Below are 15,510 nucleotides of genomic sequence, written 5' to 3'. Positions count from 1 at the left end.
AGAACCTCTGTGAATGTGAATGGTTGTGTTCCAAATGGACCCCTATTCCCTATGTAGTGCACTGCTTTAGACCAGAGTCCTATGGGCCTAGTGCACAAAACTAGTGCACTATATAGGGAATAGGGAGTCATTTGGGACGTAAAAGGCTTTGAGGCGTTTGGTGGTATCAAGAATCAATGGGTCTGGACCGTCACCCCATATACCGTGTTCAAATAAAAGCTTTATCCCACAGACTAGATAGTCAAGTCATCCACACCATCCATCCCAAGACCCACAAACCCTCTGCTACCGTGGAAACCTCAATACAAATCATCTTTACCCCCTGTTCAATCCCCAAAAATTAAATGAAAATATAAAAACAGGAATCAATGTGAGATGAGATGATTATGATTACTAATGATTATTCCTGATATGACTGATTGTTGTCTTGTCAGTGTAGACCGCCTCAGTGTAGACCGCCTCAGTGTAGACCGCCTCAGTGTAGACCTCCTCAGTGTAGACCTCCTCAGTGTAGACTGCCTCAGTGTAGACCGCCTCAGTGTAGACCGCCTCAGTGTAGACCGCCTCAGTGTAGACCTCCTCAGTGTAGACCGCCTCAGTGTAGACCTCCTCAGTGTAGACCTCCTCAGTGTAGACCGCCTCAGTGAGGACCGCCTCAGTGTAGACCTCCTCAGTGTAGACCGCCTCAGTGTAGACCTCCTCAGTGTAGACCTCCTCAGTGTAGACCGCCTCAGTGAGGACCGCCTCAGTGTAGACCTCCTCAGTGTAGACCTCCTCAGTGTAGACCGCCTCAGTGAGGACCGTAAAGGGATAAGGAAGTGGAGTTTGTCTGTGACTGTGTCTTTGTCTGTGACTGTGTCTGTAACTGTGTCTGTGACTGTGTCTGTTGTTGTGTCTGTAACTGTGACTGTGTCTGTGACTGTGTCTGTGTCTGTGTCTGTGACTGTGTCTGTAACTTTGACTGTGTCTGTGACTGTGTCTGTTGTTGTGTCTGTAACTGTGACTGTGTCTGTGACTGTGACTGTGCCTGTGACTGTGCCTGTGTCTGTGACTGTGTCTGTAACTGTGTCTGTAACTGTGTCTGTGTCTGTAATTGTGACTGTGTCTGTGACTGTGACTGTGTCTGTGACTGTGTCTGTGACTGTGTCTGTGACTGTGCCTGTGCCTGTGACTGTGACTGTGTCTGTGCCTGTGTCTGTGACTGTGACTGTGTCTGTGTTCATGTATGTGTGTGTGTTGTGTGTGTGTGTGTGTGTGTGTGTGTGTGTGTGTGTGTGTGTGTGTGTGTGTGTGTGTGTGTGTGTGTGTGTGTGTGTGTGTGTGTGTGTGTGTGTGTGTGTGTGTGTGTATGTGCTCTGATTGTATGAGTGCTTGCCATTTTATTGTTGAAGGTCTTCAAGCAGGGTGTTTTATGTACAAGTTAAACAGCTTTTTGTTTCTGCTCTGTTAAAACAACACAGGATGTAACACCTATTTCACACCAACATCGCTGAGAGGGACTTAGGCCTCAAGGTGAGCCTGGGTAGCAGGTAGGCAGAGCTAGCCCAGGATGGGGTGGGTGTGCTGGGCATAGAGAAGTTGATGAAGGGGGGGGGGGCATGGGACAGAGGTGTTGCAGGCTAGAGTAGGCTAATAGTCTGCAGTGCTAAGTCTATGCAGGTGTGGCATGTTTCCATAGGAGTCTGTAGTGCAGAAGGACTGGGTATGTCTCCGTGTCCATAGGCAAGTATTGGTGTATTTGAATTGATTTCTTTACGATGACAAGATCCCCCCCGTCTCATTTTTCTTTGACCAATCAGCAATCGCCGTCTGTCGCCATGACAACCAGGACCTCACTTTTGCCCATCTCCTCGAGAGCGGTCGCTAGGGACACCAGGTCCGCATCGCCTTGGTGACTGGCCTCCCATAGGTCCAACAGAACTCCTGTGGGGCTGGGCTTTGTTGCAAAGTAGTTGAGATACCTGAGGGGAGGAGGGGCGAGAGAGAGAAAGAGAGAGAGAGACAGAGAGAGAGAGAGGGGAGAGGGGGGGGAGAGAGAAAGACAGAGAGAGAGGGGAGAGAGGGGGAGGGAGAGAGACAGAGAGAGAGAGGGGGGGGGAGGGAGGGAGAGAGAGAGAGAGAGAGAGAGAGAGAGAGAGAGAGGGGAGGGGAGGGGAGGTAGGGGAGAGAGAGAGAGAGAGAGAGAGGGTGGGGGGAGGTAGGGGAGAGAGAGAGAGAGAGAGAGAGAGAGGGGGGAGGTAGGGAGAGAGAGAGAGAGGGGGGGGGAGGGAGGGAGAGAGAGAGAGAGAGGGGGGGGAGGGAGGGAGAGAGAGAGAGAGAGAGGGGGTAGGGAGAGAGAGAGAGAGAGAGAGAGAGAGAGAGAGAGAGAGAGGGGGAGGGAGGGAGGGGGAGAGAGAGAGAGAGAGAGAGAGAGAGGGGGGAGGGAGGTAGGGAGAGAGAGAGAGAGAGAGAGAGAGAGAGAAGGGGAGGGAGGTAGGGAGAGAGAGAGAGAGAGAGAGGGGGGGAGGTAGGGAGAGAGAGAGAGAGAGAGAGAGAGAGAGGGAGGTAGGGAGAGAGAGAGAGAGGGGGGGAGGGAGGTAGGGAGAGAGAGAGAGAGGGGGAGGGAGGAGGGAGAGAGAGAGAGAGAGAGAGGGGGAGGGAGGTAGGGAGAGAGAGAGAGAGAGAGAGAGAGAGAGAGAGAGAGAGAGAGAGAGAGAGAGGGAGGAGGTAGGGAGAGAGAGAGAGAGAGAGAGAGGGGGGAGGGAGGGAGGTAGGGGAGAGAGAGAGAGAGGGGGAGGGAGGGAGGTAGGGAGAGAGAGAGAGGGGGAGAGAGAGAGAGAGAGAGAGAGAGAGAGAGAGAGAGAGAGAGAGAGAGACATTAACGACAGTACGTGTGGACAGAATAACAAAGGTCATAATTATTCTCTCCTTAACATGCAGATACACAGATAGAATGTAATTATAAACACAGCCTGTACTCCCATTCTCTCCCCCCTCTATCTCTATCTCCCACTCTCTCCCCCCTCTTTCTCACCCCCCTCTATCTCTCGCTATCTCACCCCTCTATCTCTCGCTCTCTCCCCTCTTTATCTCTCGGTCTCACCTGTCGAAGCCCAGGCTGTGTGCCAGTAGTCTCCAGTCACAGCCGCGGGCACTGGGGGCATCCAGACTGGCACAGATCTTCTGTCGTATGGAGGTGGGCAGACGGAAGGCATAGGGCCCCACCTGGGAGGAGGACAGGCATGTACCCCCCGAGGAGAGGGAGGAGCAGGGCGAGAGGGTCTGGAGATAGAGAGAGGATGGGTGGATGGAGAGAGATAGCAGTTAGGATCCAGAACAAGGCTGACTCAAGAGCTCTGACACGTACTTAGCCCAGGGCTATCGTTAACCCTGGGTTAAATCTAGCCTGAGGCTAGCTTAGCTTCTCTTCACACAAGCTTCTGCTAACTGAAACCAACTGTCACTTTTCTGGAGTAGAAAATTCCAAATTAAAACGGCGGAACTCAGTCATTGGCTATCTCCAAAAAGTCACCAGAACCCGCTAAGCCCTGGGAAAAGGTTGGTGTTATGTCAGTGTGTTACAGTGAAACCCTTCCCCCTGTTACCTCCTGTATGTCTGTGTGTTACAGTGAAACCCTTCCCCCTGTTACCTCCTGTATGTCTTTGTGTTACAGTGAAACCCTTCCCCCCTGTTACCTCCTGAATGTCAGTGTGTTACAGTGAAACCCTTCCTCCTGTTACCTCCTGTATGTCTTTGTGTTACAGTGAAACCCTTCCCCCCTGTTACCTCCTGAATGTCAGTGTGTTACAGTGAAACCCTTCCCCCCTGTTACCTCCTGTATGTCTGTGTGTTACAGTGAAACCCTTCCTCCTGTTACTTCCTGTCTGTGTGTTACAGTGAAACCCTTCCCCCTGTTACTTCCTGTCTGTGTGTTACAGTGAAACCCTTCCCCCTGTTACTTCCTGTCTGTGTGTTACAGTGAAACCCTTCCCCCTGTTACTTCCTGTCTGTGTGTTACAGTGAAACCCTTCCCCCTGTTACTTCCTGTCTGTGTGTTACAGTGAAACCCTTCCCCCTGTTACTTCCTGTCTGTGTGTTACAGTGAAACCCTTCCCCCTGTTACCTCCTGTATGTCAGTGTGCAGCTGGAAGATCTGTCCCTCTCCTTCCACCTGTCTGACACAGATCTTACAGGAGAGCTGAGACACGGCCAGGCTGCCTCTCTCTAGGCTGAAGGTGCAGTGGAGGAGTCTCTGACCACCACTCCAGATGTGGTAGAATGGAATCTCCTGGGGGAAGTGACATGCATGGTGATTCATTGATCTATTGATTGGCTCAATAGACATATTCTCTAAATGACTAAATGACCCCAACAGGATGTGGACACCTGTTGTTCGCCGAACATCTCATTCCAAAATCATGGGAAATAAATAAATATATATATATATATATATATATATAGAGAGAGAGAGAGAGAGAGAGAGAGAGAGAGAGAGAGAGAGAGAGAGAGAGAGAGAGAGAGAGAGAGAGAGAGAAGAGAAAGAAAGAAAGAGAGCGAGAGCGAGAGAGAGAGCGTGTGTGTCTGACCTGGTACTTGGCCAGTAGTTTGCTTCTCCATTGTGAGTGAGGGATGTCATGGATGGACAGACGCAAGTTGTGGTAGCTATCTTTAAACAACAGGGGTTTAGGGTTCTCCAGCAACACCCCCCCTAGACTCCTCTCCAACTCCAACACCTCCTACAGAGAGAGACAGAGAGGTAGAGACAGGGAGAGAGAGAGAGAGAGAGAGAGAGAGAGAGAGAGAGAGAGAGAGAGAGAGAGAGAGAGAGAGAGAGAGAGAGAGAGAGAGAGAGAGAGAGAGAGAGAGAGAGAGAGAGAGAGAGGGAAAGAGAGAGAGAGACAGAGAGGTAGAGACAGGGAGAGACAGAGAGGGAGAGGGAAAGAGAGAGAGACAGAAACAGAGGCAGAGAGAGAGAGAGATGGAGACAGAGGAGAAAGTTTGAGAGAGACAGAGACAGACAGAGACAGAGATGGAGACAGAGGAGAAAGGTTGAGAGAGACACATAGAAAAAAGGTGGGTGAAGACACAGGCAGGATAAACATACAGATAGGCCTTGGACAGATAGACAGACATAGAACCAGACAGTCAGCCAGAGAACCAGACAGACAGCTCTACCCTCAGGGCGTGTGGCGTGTCCCTCCCCTCTCTACCCCCAGGGCGTGTCCCTCCCCTCTCTACCCCCAGGGCGTGTCCCTCCCCTCTCTACCCTCAGGGCGTGTGGCGTGTCCCTCCCCTCCCTACCCTCAGGGCGTGTGGTGTGTCCCTCCCTACCCCCAGGGCGTGTCCCTCCCCTCTCTACCCTCAGGGCATGTGGCGTGTCCCTCCCTTCCCTACCTTCAGGGCCTGTGGCGTGTCCCTCCCCTCCCTACCCTCAGAGCGTGTGGTGTGGCGTGTCCCTCCCCTCCCTACCCTCAGGGCGTGTCCCTCCCCTCCCTACCCTCAGGGCGTGTGGCGTGTCCCTCCCCTCCCTACCCTCAGGGCGTGTCCCTCACCTCCCTACCTTCAGGGCGTGTGGCGTGTCCCTCCCCTCCCTACCCTCAGGGCGTGTGGCGTGCCCCTCCCCTCCCTACCCTCAGGGCGTGTGACGTGTCCCTCCCTACCCTCAGGGCGTGTGGCGTGCCCCTCCCCTCCCTACCCTCAGGGCGTGTGACGTGTCCCTCCCTACCCTCAGGGCGTGTGGCGTGTCCCTCCCCTACCTACCCTCAGGGCGTGTGGCGTGTCCCTCCCCTCCCTACCCTCAGGGCGTGTGGCGTGTCCCTCGCCTCCCTACCCTCAGAGCGTGTGGCGTGTCCCTCCCCTCCCTACCCTCAGGGCGTGTCCCTCCCCTCTCTACCCCCAGGGCGTGTCCCTCCCCTCTCTACCCTCAGGGCGTGTGGCGTGTCCCTCCCCTCCCTACCCTCAGGGCGTGTGGTGTGTCCCTCCCCTCCCTACCCTCAGGGCGTGTGGCGTGCCCCTCCCCTCCCTACCTTCAGGGCCTGTGGCGTGTCCCTCCCCTCCCTACCCTCAGAGCGTGTGGTGTGGCGTGTCCCTCCCCTCCCTACCCTCAGGGCGTGTCCCTCCCCTCCCTACCCTCAGGGCGTGTCCCTCACCTCCCTACCTTCAGGGTGTGTGGCGTGTCCCTCCCCTCCCTACCCTCAGGGCGTGTGGCGTGCCCCTCCCCTCCCTACCCTCAGGGCGTGTGACGTGTCCCTCCCTACCCTCAGGGCGTGTGACGTGTCCCTCCCCTCCCTACCCTCAGGGCGTGTGGCGTGTCCCTCCCCTCCCTACCCTCAGGGTGTGTGGCGTGTCCCTCCCCTCCCTACCCTCAGGGTGTGTGGCGTGTCCCTCCCCTCCCTACCCTCAGGGCGTGTGGCGTGTCCTCCCTACCCTCAGGGCGTGTGGCGTGTCCCTCCCATCCCTACCCTCAGGGCGTGTGACGTGTCCCTCCCTACCCTCAGGGCATGTGGCGTGTCCCTCCCCTCCCTACCCTCAGGGTGTGTGGCGTGTCCCTCCCCTCCCTACCCTCAGGGCGTGTGGTGTGTCCCTCCCTACCCTCAGGGCGTGTGGCGTGTCCCTCCCTTCCCTACCTTCAGGGCCTGTGGCGTGTCCCTCCCCTCCCTACCCTCAGAGCGTGTGGTGTGGCGTGTCCCTCCCCTCCCTACCCTCAGGGCGTGTCCCTCCCCTCCCTACCCTCAGGGCGTGTGGCGTGTCCCTCCCCTCCCTACCCTCAGGGCGTGTCCCTCACCTCCCTACCTTCAGGGCGTGTGGCGTGTCCCTCCCCTCCCTACCCTCAGGGCGTGTGGCGTGCCCCTCCCCTCCCTACCCTCAGGGCGTGTGACGTGTCCCTCCCTACCCTCAGGGCGTGTGACGTGTCCCTCCCCTCCCTACCCTCAGGGCGTGTGGCGTGTCCCTCCCCTCCCTACCCTCAGGGCGTGTGGCGTGTCCCTCCCCTCCCTACCCTCAGGGTGTGTGGCGTGTCCCTCCCCTCCCTACCCTCAGGGCGTGTGGCGTGTCCCTCCCTACCCTCAGGGCGTGTGGCGTGTCCCTCCCCTCCCTACCCTCAGGGCGTGTGACGTGTCCCTCCCTACCCTCAGGGCATGTGGCGTGTCCCTCCCCTCCCTACCCTCAGGGCCTGTGGCGTGTCCCTACCTACCCTCAGGGCCTGTGGCGTGTCCCTCCCCTCCCTACCCTCAGGGCGTGTGGCGTGTCCCTCCCTCCCTACCCTCAGGGTGTGTGGCGTGTCCCTCCCCTCCCTACCCTCAGGGTGTGTGGCGTGTCCCTCCCTACCCTCAGGGCGTGTGGCGTGTCCCTCCCTCCCTACCCTCAGGGCGTGTGACGTGTCCCTCCCTACCCTCAGGGCGTGTGGCGTGTCCCTCCCCTCCCTACCCTCAGGGCGTGTGGCGTGTCCCTCCCCTCCCTACCCTCAGGGCGTGTCCCTCCCCTCTCTACCCCCAGGGCGTGTCCCTCCCCTCTCTACCCTCAGGGCGTGTGGCGTGTCCCTCCCTCCCTACCCTCAGGGCGTGTGGTGTGTCCCTCCCTACCCCCAGGGCGTGTCCCTCCCCCTCTACCCTCAGGGCGTGTGGCGTGTCCCTCCCTTCCCTACCTTCAGGGCCTGTGGCGTGTCCCTCCCCTCCCTACCCTCAGAGCGTGTGGTGTGGCGTGTCCCTCCCTCCCTACCCTCAGGGCGTGTCCCTCCCCTCCCTACCCTCAGGGCGTGTGGCGTGTCCCTCCCCTCCCTACCCTCAGGGCGTGTGGCGTGTCCCTCCCTCCCTACCCTCAGGGCGTGTGACGTGTCCCTCCCTACCCTCAGGGCGTGTGGCGTGCCCCTCCCCTCCCTACCCTCAGGGCGTGTGACGTGTCCCTCCCTACCCTCAGGGCGTGTGACGTGTCCCTCCCCTCCCTACCCTCAGGGCCTGTGGCGTGTCCCTACCTACCCTCAGGGCCTGTGGCGTGTCCCTCCCCTCCCTACCCTCAGGGCGTGTGGCGTGTCCCTCCCCTCCCTACCCTCAGGGTGTGTGGCGTGTCCCTCCCCTCCCTACCCTAAGGGCGTGTGGCGTGTCCCTCCCTACCCTCAGGGCGTGTGGCGTGTCCCTCCCCTCCCTACCCTCAGGGCGTGTGACGTGTCCCTCCCTACCCTCAGGGCGTGTGACGTGTCCCTCCCTACCCTCAGAGCGTGTGGCGTGTCCCTCCCCTCCCTACCCTCAGGGCGTGTCCCTCCCCTCTCTACCCCCAGGGCGTGTCCCTCCCCTCTCTACCCTCAGGGCGTGTGGCTTGTCCCTCCCCTCCCTACCCTCAGGGCGTGTGGTGTGTCCCTCCCCTCCCTACCCTCAGGGCGTGTGGCGTGCCCCTCCCCTCCCTACCTTCAGGGCCTGTGGCGTGTCCCTCCCCTCCCTACCCTCAGAGCGTGTGGTGTGGCGTGTCCCTCCCCTCCCTACCCTCAGGGCGTGTCCCTCCCCTCCCTACCCTCAGGGCGTGTCCCTCACCTCCCTACCTTCAGGGTGTGTGGCGTGTCCCTCCCCTCCCTACCCTCAGGGCGTGTGGCGTGCCCCTCCCTCCCTACCCTCAGGGCGTGTGACGTGTCCCTCCCTACCCTCAGGGCGTGTGACGTGTCCCTCCCCTCCCTACCCTCAGGGCGTGTGGCGTGTCCCTCCCCTCCCTACCCTCAGGGTGTGTGGCGTGTCCCTCCCCTCCCTACCCTCAGGGTGTGTGGCGTGTCCCTCCCCTCCCTACCCTCAGGGCGTGTGGCGTGTCCCTCCCTACCCTCAGGGCGTGTGGCGTGTCCCTCCCATCCCTACCCTCAGGGCGTGTGACGTGTCCCTCCCTACCCTCAGGGCATGTGGCGTGTCCCTCCCCTCCCTACCCTCAGGGTGTGTGGCGTGTCCCTCCCCTCCCTACCCTCAGGGCGTGTGGTGTGTCCCTCCCTACCCCCAGGGCGTGTCCCTCCCCTCTCTACCCTCAGGGCGTGTGGCGTGTCCCTCCCTTCCCTACCTTCAGGGCCTGTGGCGTGTCCCTCCCCTCCCTACCCTCAGAGCGTGTGGTGTGGCGTGTCCCTCCCCTCCCTACCCTCAGGGCGTGTCCCTCCCCTCCCTACCCTCAGGGCGTGTGGCGTGTCCCTCCCCTCCCTACCCTCAGGGCGTGTCCCTCACCTCCCTACCTTCAGGGCGTGTGGCGTGTCCCTCCCCTCCCTACCCTCAGGGCGTGTGGCGTGCCCCTCCCCTCCCTACCCTCAGGGCGTGTGACGTGTCCCTCCCTACCCTCAGGGCGTGTGGCGTGTCCCTCCCCTCCCTACCCTCAGGGCGTGTGGCGTGTCCCTCCCCTCCCTACCCTCAGGGCGTGTGGCGTGTCCCTCCCCTCCCTACCCTCAGGGTGTGTGGCGTGTCCCTCCCCTCCCTACCCTCAGGGCGTGTGGCGTGTCCCTCCCTACCCTCAGGGCGTGTGGCGTGTCCCTCCCTCCCTACCCTCAGGGCGTGTGACGTGTCCCTCCCTACCCTCAGGGCATGTGGCGTGTCCCTCCCCTCCCTACCCTCAGGGCCTGTGGCGTGTCCCTACCTACCCTCAGGGCCTGTGGCGTGTCCCTCCCCTCCCTACCCTCAGGGCGTGTGGCGTGTCCCTCCCCTCCCTACCCTCAGGGTGTGTGGCGTGTCCCTCCCCTCCCTACCCTCAGGGTGTGTGGCGTGTCCCTCCCTACCCTCAGGGCGTGTGGCGTGTCCCTCCCCTCCCTACCCTCAGGGCGTGTGACGTGTCCCTCCTACCCTCAGGGCGTGTGGCGTGTCCCTCCCCTCCCTACCCTCAGGGCGTGTGGCGTGTCCCTCCCCTCCCTACCCTCAGGGCGTGTCCCTCCCCTCTCTACCCCCAGGGCGTGTCCCTCCCCTCTCTACCCTCAGGGCGTGTGGCGTGTCCCTCCCCTCCCTACCCTCAGGGCGTGTGGTGTGTCCCTCCCTACCCCCAGGGCGTGTCCCTCCCCTCTCTACCCTCAGGGCGTGTGGCGTGTCCCTCCCTTCCCTACCTTCAGGGCCTGTGGCGTGTCCCTCCCCTCCCTACCCTCAGAGCGTGTGGTGTGGCGTGTCCCTCCCCTCCCTACCCTCAGGGCGTGTCCCTCCCCTCCCTACCCTCAGGGCGTGTGGCGTGTCCCTCCCCTCCCTACCCTCAGGGCGTGTGGCGTGTCCCTCCCCTCCCTACCCTCAGGGCGTGTGACGTGTCCCTCCCTACCCTCAGGGCGTGTGGCGTGCCCCTCCCCTCCCTACCCTCAGGGCGTGTGACGTGTCCCTCCCTACCCTCAGGGCGTGTGACGTGTCCCTCCCCTCCCTACCCTCAGGGCCTGTGGCGTGTCCCTACCTACCCTCAGGGCCTGTGGCGTGTCCCTCCCCTCCCTACCCTCAGGGCGTGTGGCGTGTCCCTCCCCTCCCTACCCTCAGGGTGTGTGGCGTGTCCCTCCCCTCCCTACCCTCAGGGCGTGTGGCGTGTCCCTCCCTACCCTCAGGGCGTGTGGCGTGTCCCTCCCCTCCCTACCCTCAGGGCGTGTGACGTGTCCCTCCCTACCCTCAGGGCGTGTGACGTGTCCCTCCCTACCCTCAGGGCGTGTGACGTGTCCCTCCCCTCCCTACCCTCAGGGCCTGTGGCGTGTCCCTACCTACCCTCAGGGCGTGTGACGTGTCCCTCCCCTCCCTACCCTCAGGGCGTGTGGCGTGTCCCTCGCCTCCCTACCCTCAGAGCGTGTGGCGTGTCCCTCCCCTCCCTACCCTCAGGGCGTGTGGCGTGTCCCTCCCCTCCCTACCCTCAGGGCGTGTGGCGTGTCCCTCCCTACCCTCAGGGCGTGTGGCGTGTCCCTCCCCTCCCTACCCTCAGGGCGTGTGGCGTGTCCTGTGTGCAGTAAATCCTCAGGATGTAGTCCAGGGAGAGACAGGGGGCTCTGGGGGCGAACAGGGCCAGCTGTAGCCTCTTACAGGCGGGCTGGGGAGGGCAGGACTGGCCCACTAGACTGTAGGTCCCCAACTGTTCCATCACCACGTGGCAGTTCGACTCCTCTAGCTGGAGGTAGCAGGGGGACGATAGACTCTCCTCTCCCACCATCAGCACCTCCTAGTGGCAGGATAGAGGTAGTGCAGAGTAGAAGGGGTTAAAGAACTGACTGGAGACTGGACTTCTGGACATAAACATTTACATAATCTATTCTGGCATCAGGGTAAAGAAGAATTAAATTAAAGTGAGTAAAGATTTAGGACAGTATAGGACACAGAAATGCATCCAGTAGTCATGCAGTAGAGACAGCAGAGGTGACCTGTCATCCAGTAGAGACAGCAGAGGTGACCTGTCATCCAGTAGAGACAGCAGAGGTGACCTGTCATCCAGTAGAGACAGCAGAGGTGACCTGTCATCCAGTAGAGACAGCAGAGGTGACCTGTCATCCAGTAGAGACAGCAGAGGTGACCTGTCATCCAGTAGAGACAGCAGAGGTGACCTGTCATCCAGTAGAGGTGACCTGTCATCCAGTAGAGACAGCAGAGGTGACCTGTCATCCAGTAGAGACAGCAGAGGTGACCTGTCATCCAGTAGAGACAGCAGAGGTGACCTGTCATCCAGCAGAGACAGCAGAGGTGACCTGTCATCCAGCAGAGACAGCAGAGACGACCTGTCATCCAGCCTGGTAGAGACAGCAGAGACGACCTGTCATCCAGCCTGGTAGAGACAGCAGAGACGACCTGTCATCCAGCCTGGTAGAGACAGCAGAGACGATCTGTCATCCAGCCTGGTAGAGACAGCAGAGATGACCTGTCATCCAGCCCGGTAGAGACAGCAGAGATGACCTGTCATCCAGCCTGGTTTGATACAGCAGAGGTGACCTGTCATCCAGTAGAGACAGCAGAGGTGACCTGTCATCCAGTAGAGACAGCAGAGGTGACCTGTCATCCAGTAGAGACAGCAGAGGTGACCTGTCATCCAGCAGAGACAGCAGAGATGACCTGTCATCCAGCCCGGTAGAGACAGCAGAGATGACCTGTCATCCAGTAGAGACAGCAGAGATGACCTGTCATCCAGTAGAGACAGCAGAGGTGACCTGTCATCCAGTAGAGACAGCAGAGGTGACCTGTCATCCAGTAGAGGTGACCTGTCATCCAGTAGAGACAGCAGAGGTGACCTGTCATCCAGCCCGGTAGAGACAGCAGAGGTGACCTGTCACGCGGTAGAGACAGCAGAGGTGACCTGTCATCCAGCCCGGTAGAGACAGCAGAGGTGACCTGTCATCCAGCCCGGTAGAGACAGCAGAGATGACCTGTCATCCAGTAGAGACAGCAGAGGTGACCTGTCATCCAGTAGAGACAGCAGAGGTGACCTGTCATCCAGCAGAGATGACCTGTCATCCAGCCTGGTAGAGACAGCAGAGGTGACCTGTCATCCAGCCCGGTAGAGACAGCAGAGGTGACCTGTCCCCCGGTAGAGACAGCAGAGGTGACCTGTCATCCAGTAGAGACAGCAGAGGTGACCTGTCATCCAGCCTGGTAGAGACAGCAGAGGTGACCTGTCATCCAGTAGAGACAGCAGAGGTGACCTGTCATCCAGTAGAGACAGCAGAGGTGACCTGTCATCCAGTCCGGTAGAGACAGCAGAGATGACCTGTCATCCAGCCCGGTAGAGACAGCAGAGGTGACCTGTCATCCAGCCCGGTAGAGACAGCAGAGGTGACCTGTCATCCAGTAGAGGTGACCTGTCATCCAGCCCGGTAGAGACAGCAGAGTTGACCTGTCATCCAGTAGAGGTGACCTGTCATCCAGCCCGGTAGAGACAGCAGAGGTGACCTGTCATCCAGCCCGGTAGAGACAGCAGAGGTGACCTGTCACGCGGTAGAGACAGCAGAGGTGACCTGTCATCCAGCCCGGTAGAGACAGCAGAGGTGACCTGTCATCCAGCCCGGTAGAGACAGCAGAGATGACCTGTCATCCAGTAGAGACAGCAGAGGTGACCTGTCATCCAGTAGAGACAGCAGAGGTGACCTGTCATCCAGCAGAGATGACCTGTCATCCAGCCTGGTAGAGACAGCAGAGGTGACCTGTCATCCAGCCCGGTAGAGACAGCAGAGGTGACCTGTCACCCGGTAGAGACAGCAGAGGTGACCTGTCATCCAGTAGAGACAGCAGAGGTGACCTGTCATCCAGCCTGGTAGAGACAGCAGAGGTGACCTGTCATCCAGTAGAGACAGCAGAGGTGACCTGTCATCCAGTAGAGGTGACCTGTCATCCAGTAGAGACAGCAGAGGTGACCTGTCATCCAGTAGAGACAGCAGAGGTGACCTGTCATCCAGTAGAGACAGCAGAGGTGACCTGTCATCCAGCAGAGACAGCAGAGGTGACCTGTCATCCAGCAGAGACAGCAGAGACGACCTGTCATCCAGCCTGGTAGAGACAGCAGAGTCGACCTGTCATCCAGCCTGGTAGAGACAGCAGAGACGACCTGTCATCCAGCCTGGTAGAGACAGCAGAGACGATCTGTCATCCAGCCTGGTAGAGACAGCAGAGATGACCTGTCATCCAGCCCGGTAGAGACAGCAGAGATGACCTGTCATCCAGCCTGGTTTGATACAGAAGAGGTGACCTGTCATCCAGTAGAGACAGCAGAGGTGACCTGTCATCCAGTAGAGACAGCAGAGGTGACCTGTCATCCAGTAGAGACAGCAGAGGTGACCTGTCATCCAGCAGAGACAGCAGAGATGACCTGTCATCCAGCCCGGTAGAGACAGCAGAGATGACCTGTCATCCAGTAGAGACAGCAGAGATGACCTGTCATCCAGTAGAGACAGCAGAGGTGACCTGTCATCCAGTAGAGACAGCAGAGGTGACCTGTCATCCAGTAGAGGTGACCTGTCATCCAGTAGAGACAGCAGAGGTGACCTGTCATCCAGCCCGGTAGAGACAGCAGAGGTGACCTGTCACAGCGGTAGAGACAGCAGAGGTGACCTGTCATCCAGCCCAGTAGAGACAGCAGAGGTGACCTGTCATCCAGCCCGGTAGAGACAGCAGAGATGACCTGTCATCCAGTAGAGACAGCAGAGGTGACCTGTCATCCAGTAGAGACAGCAGAGGTGACCTGTCATCCAGCAGAGATGACCTGTCATCCAGCCTGGTAGAGACAGCAGAGGTGACCTGTCATCCAGCCCGGTAGAGACAGCAGAGGTGACCTGTCACCCGGTAGAGACAGCAGAGGTGACCTGTCATCCAGTAGAGACAGCAGAGGTGACCTGTCATCCAGCCTGGTAGAGACAGCAGAGGTGACCTGTCATCCAGTAGAGACAGCAGAGGTGACCTGTCATCCAGTAGAGACAGCAGAGGTGACCTGTCATCCAGTCCGGTAGAGACAGCAGAGATGACCTGTCATCCAGCCCGGTAGAGACAGCAGAGGTGACCTGTCATCCAGCCCGGTAGAGACAGCAGAGGTGACCTGTCATCCAGTAGAGGTGACCTGTCATCCAGCCCGGTAGAGACAGCAGAGTTGACCTGTCATCCAGTAGAGGTGACCTGTCATCCAGCCCGGTAGAGACAGCAGAGGTGACCTGTCATCCAGCCCGGTAGAGACAGCAGAGGTGACCTGTCATCCAGCCCGGTAGAGACAGCAGAGGTGACCTGTCATCCAGCCCGGTAGAGACAGCAGAGGTGACCTGTCATCCAGTAGGGACAGCAGAGATGACCTGTCATCCAGCCCGGTAGAGACAGCAGAGGTGACCTGTCATCCAGTAGAGGTGACCTGTCATCCAGCCCGGTAGAGACAGCAGAGGTGACCTGTCATCCAGTAGAGGTGACCTGTCATCCAGTAGAGGTGACCTGTCATCCAGTAGAGGTGACCTGTCATCCAGCCCGGTAGAGACAGCAGAGGTGACCTGTCATCCAGTAGAGGTGACCTGTCATCCAGCCCGGTAGAGACAGCAGAGTTGACCTGTCATCCAGTAGAGGTGACCTGTCATCCAGTAGAGACAGCAGAGGTGACCTGTCATCCAGCCCGGTAGAGACAGCAGAGATGACCTGTCATCCAGCCCGGTAGAGACAGCAGAGGTGACCTGTCATCCAGCCCGGTAGAGACAGCAGAGGTGACCTGTCATCCAGTAGAGGTGACCTGTCATCCAGCCCGGTAGAGACAGCAGAGTTGACCTGTCATCCAGCCCGGTAGAGACAGCAGAGGTGACCTGTCATCCAGTAGAAGTGACCTGTCATCCAGTAGAGACAGCAGAGGTGACCTGTCATCCAGCCCGGTAGAGACAGCAGAGATGACCTGTCATCCAGCCCGGTAGAGACAGCAGAGGTGACCTGTCATCCAGTAGAGACAGCAGAGGTGACCTGTCATCCAGCCCGGTAGAGACAGCAGAGATGACCTGTCATCCAGCCCGGTAGAGACAGCAGAGGTGACCTGTCATCCAGTAGAGACAGCAGAGTTGACCTGTCATCCAGTAGAGGTGACCTGTCATCCAGCCCGGTAGAGACAGCAGAGGTGACCTGTCATCCAGCCCG

At 59.1% G+C, this 15,510-nt stretch overlaps 1 protein-coding gene across 1 annotated transcript in view; it reads right to left on the bottom strand.

Moving 5' to 3' along the window:
* Positions 1-1,277: 1,277 nt before the first annotated feature.
* LOC124048062 (netrin receptor UNC5B-b-like) overlaps positions 1,278-15,510 on the bottom strand; it is a 175,252-nt gene continuing 161,019 nt past the window's right edge. The window contains 5 exon segments of the mRNA XM_046368457.1: positions 1,278-1,961; positions 3,083-3,261; positions 4,104-4,268; positions 4,567-4,716; positions 10,859-11,098. Of these exon segments, the coding sequence (XP_046224413.1) occupies positions 1,796-1,961; positions 3,083-3,261; positions 4,104-4,268; positions 4,567-4,716; positions 10,859-11,098 (900 nt within the window). The 3' untranslated portion in view covers positions 1,278-1,795.

This window comes from Oncorhynchus gorbuscha, linkage group LG11, assembly GCF_021184085.1.
Source record: "Oncorhynchus gorbuscha isolate QuinsamMale2020 ecotype Even-year linkage group LG11, OgorEven_v1.0, whole genome shotgun sequence".
NCBI classification, from domain to species: domain Eukaryota; kingdom Metazoa; phylum Chordata; class Actinopteri; order Salmoniformes; family Salmonidae; genus Oncorhynchus; species Oncorhynchus gorbuscha.
Note: the sequence above shows the minus strand (reverse complement) of the source record. Positions and strands in the feature narration are given on the sequence as shown.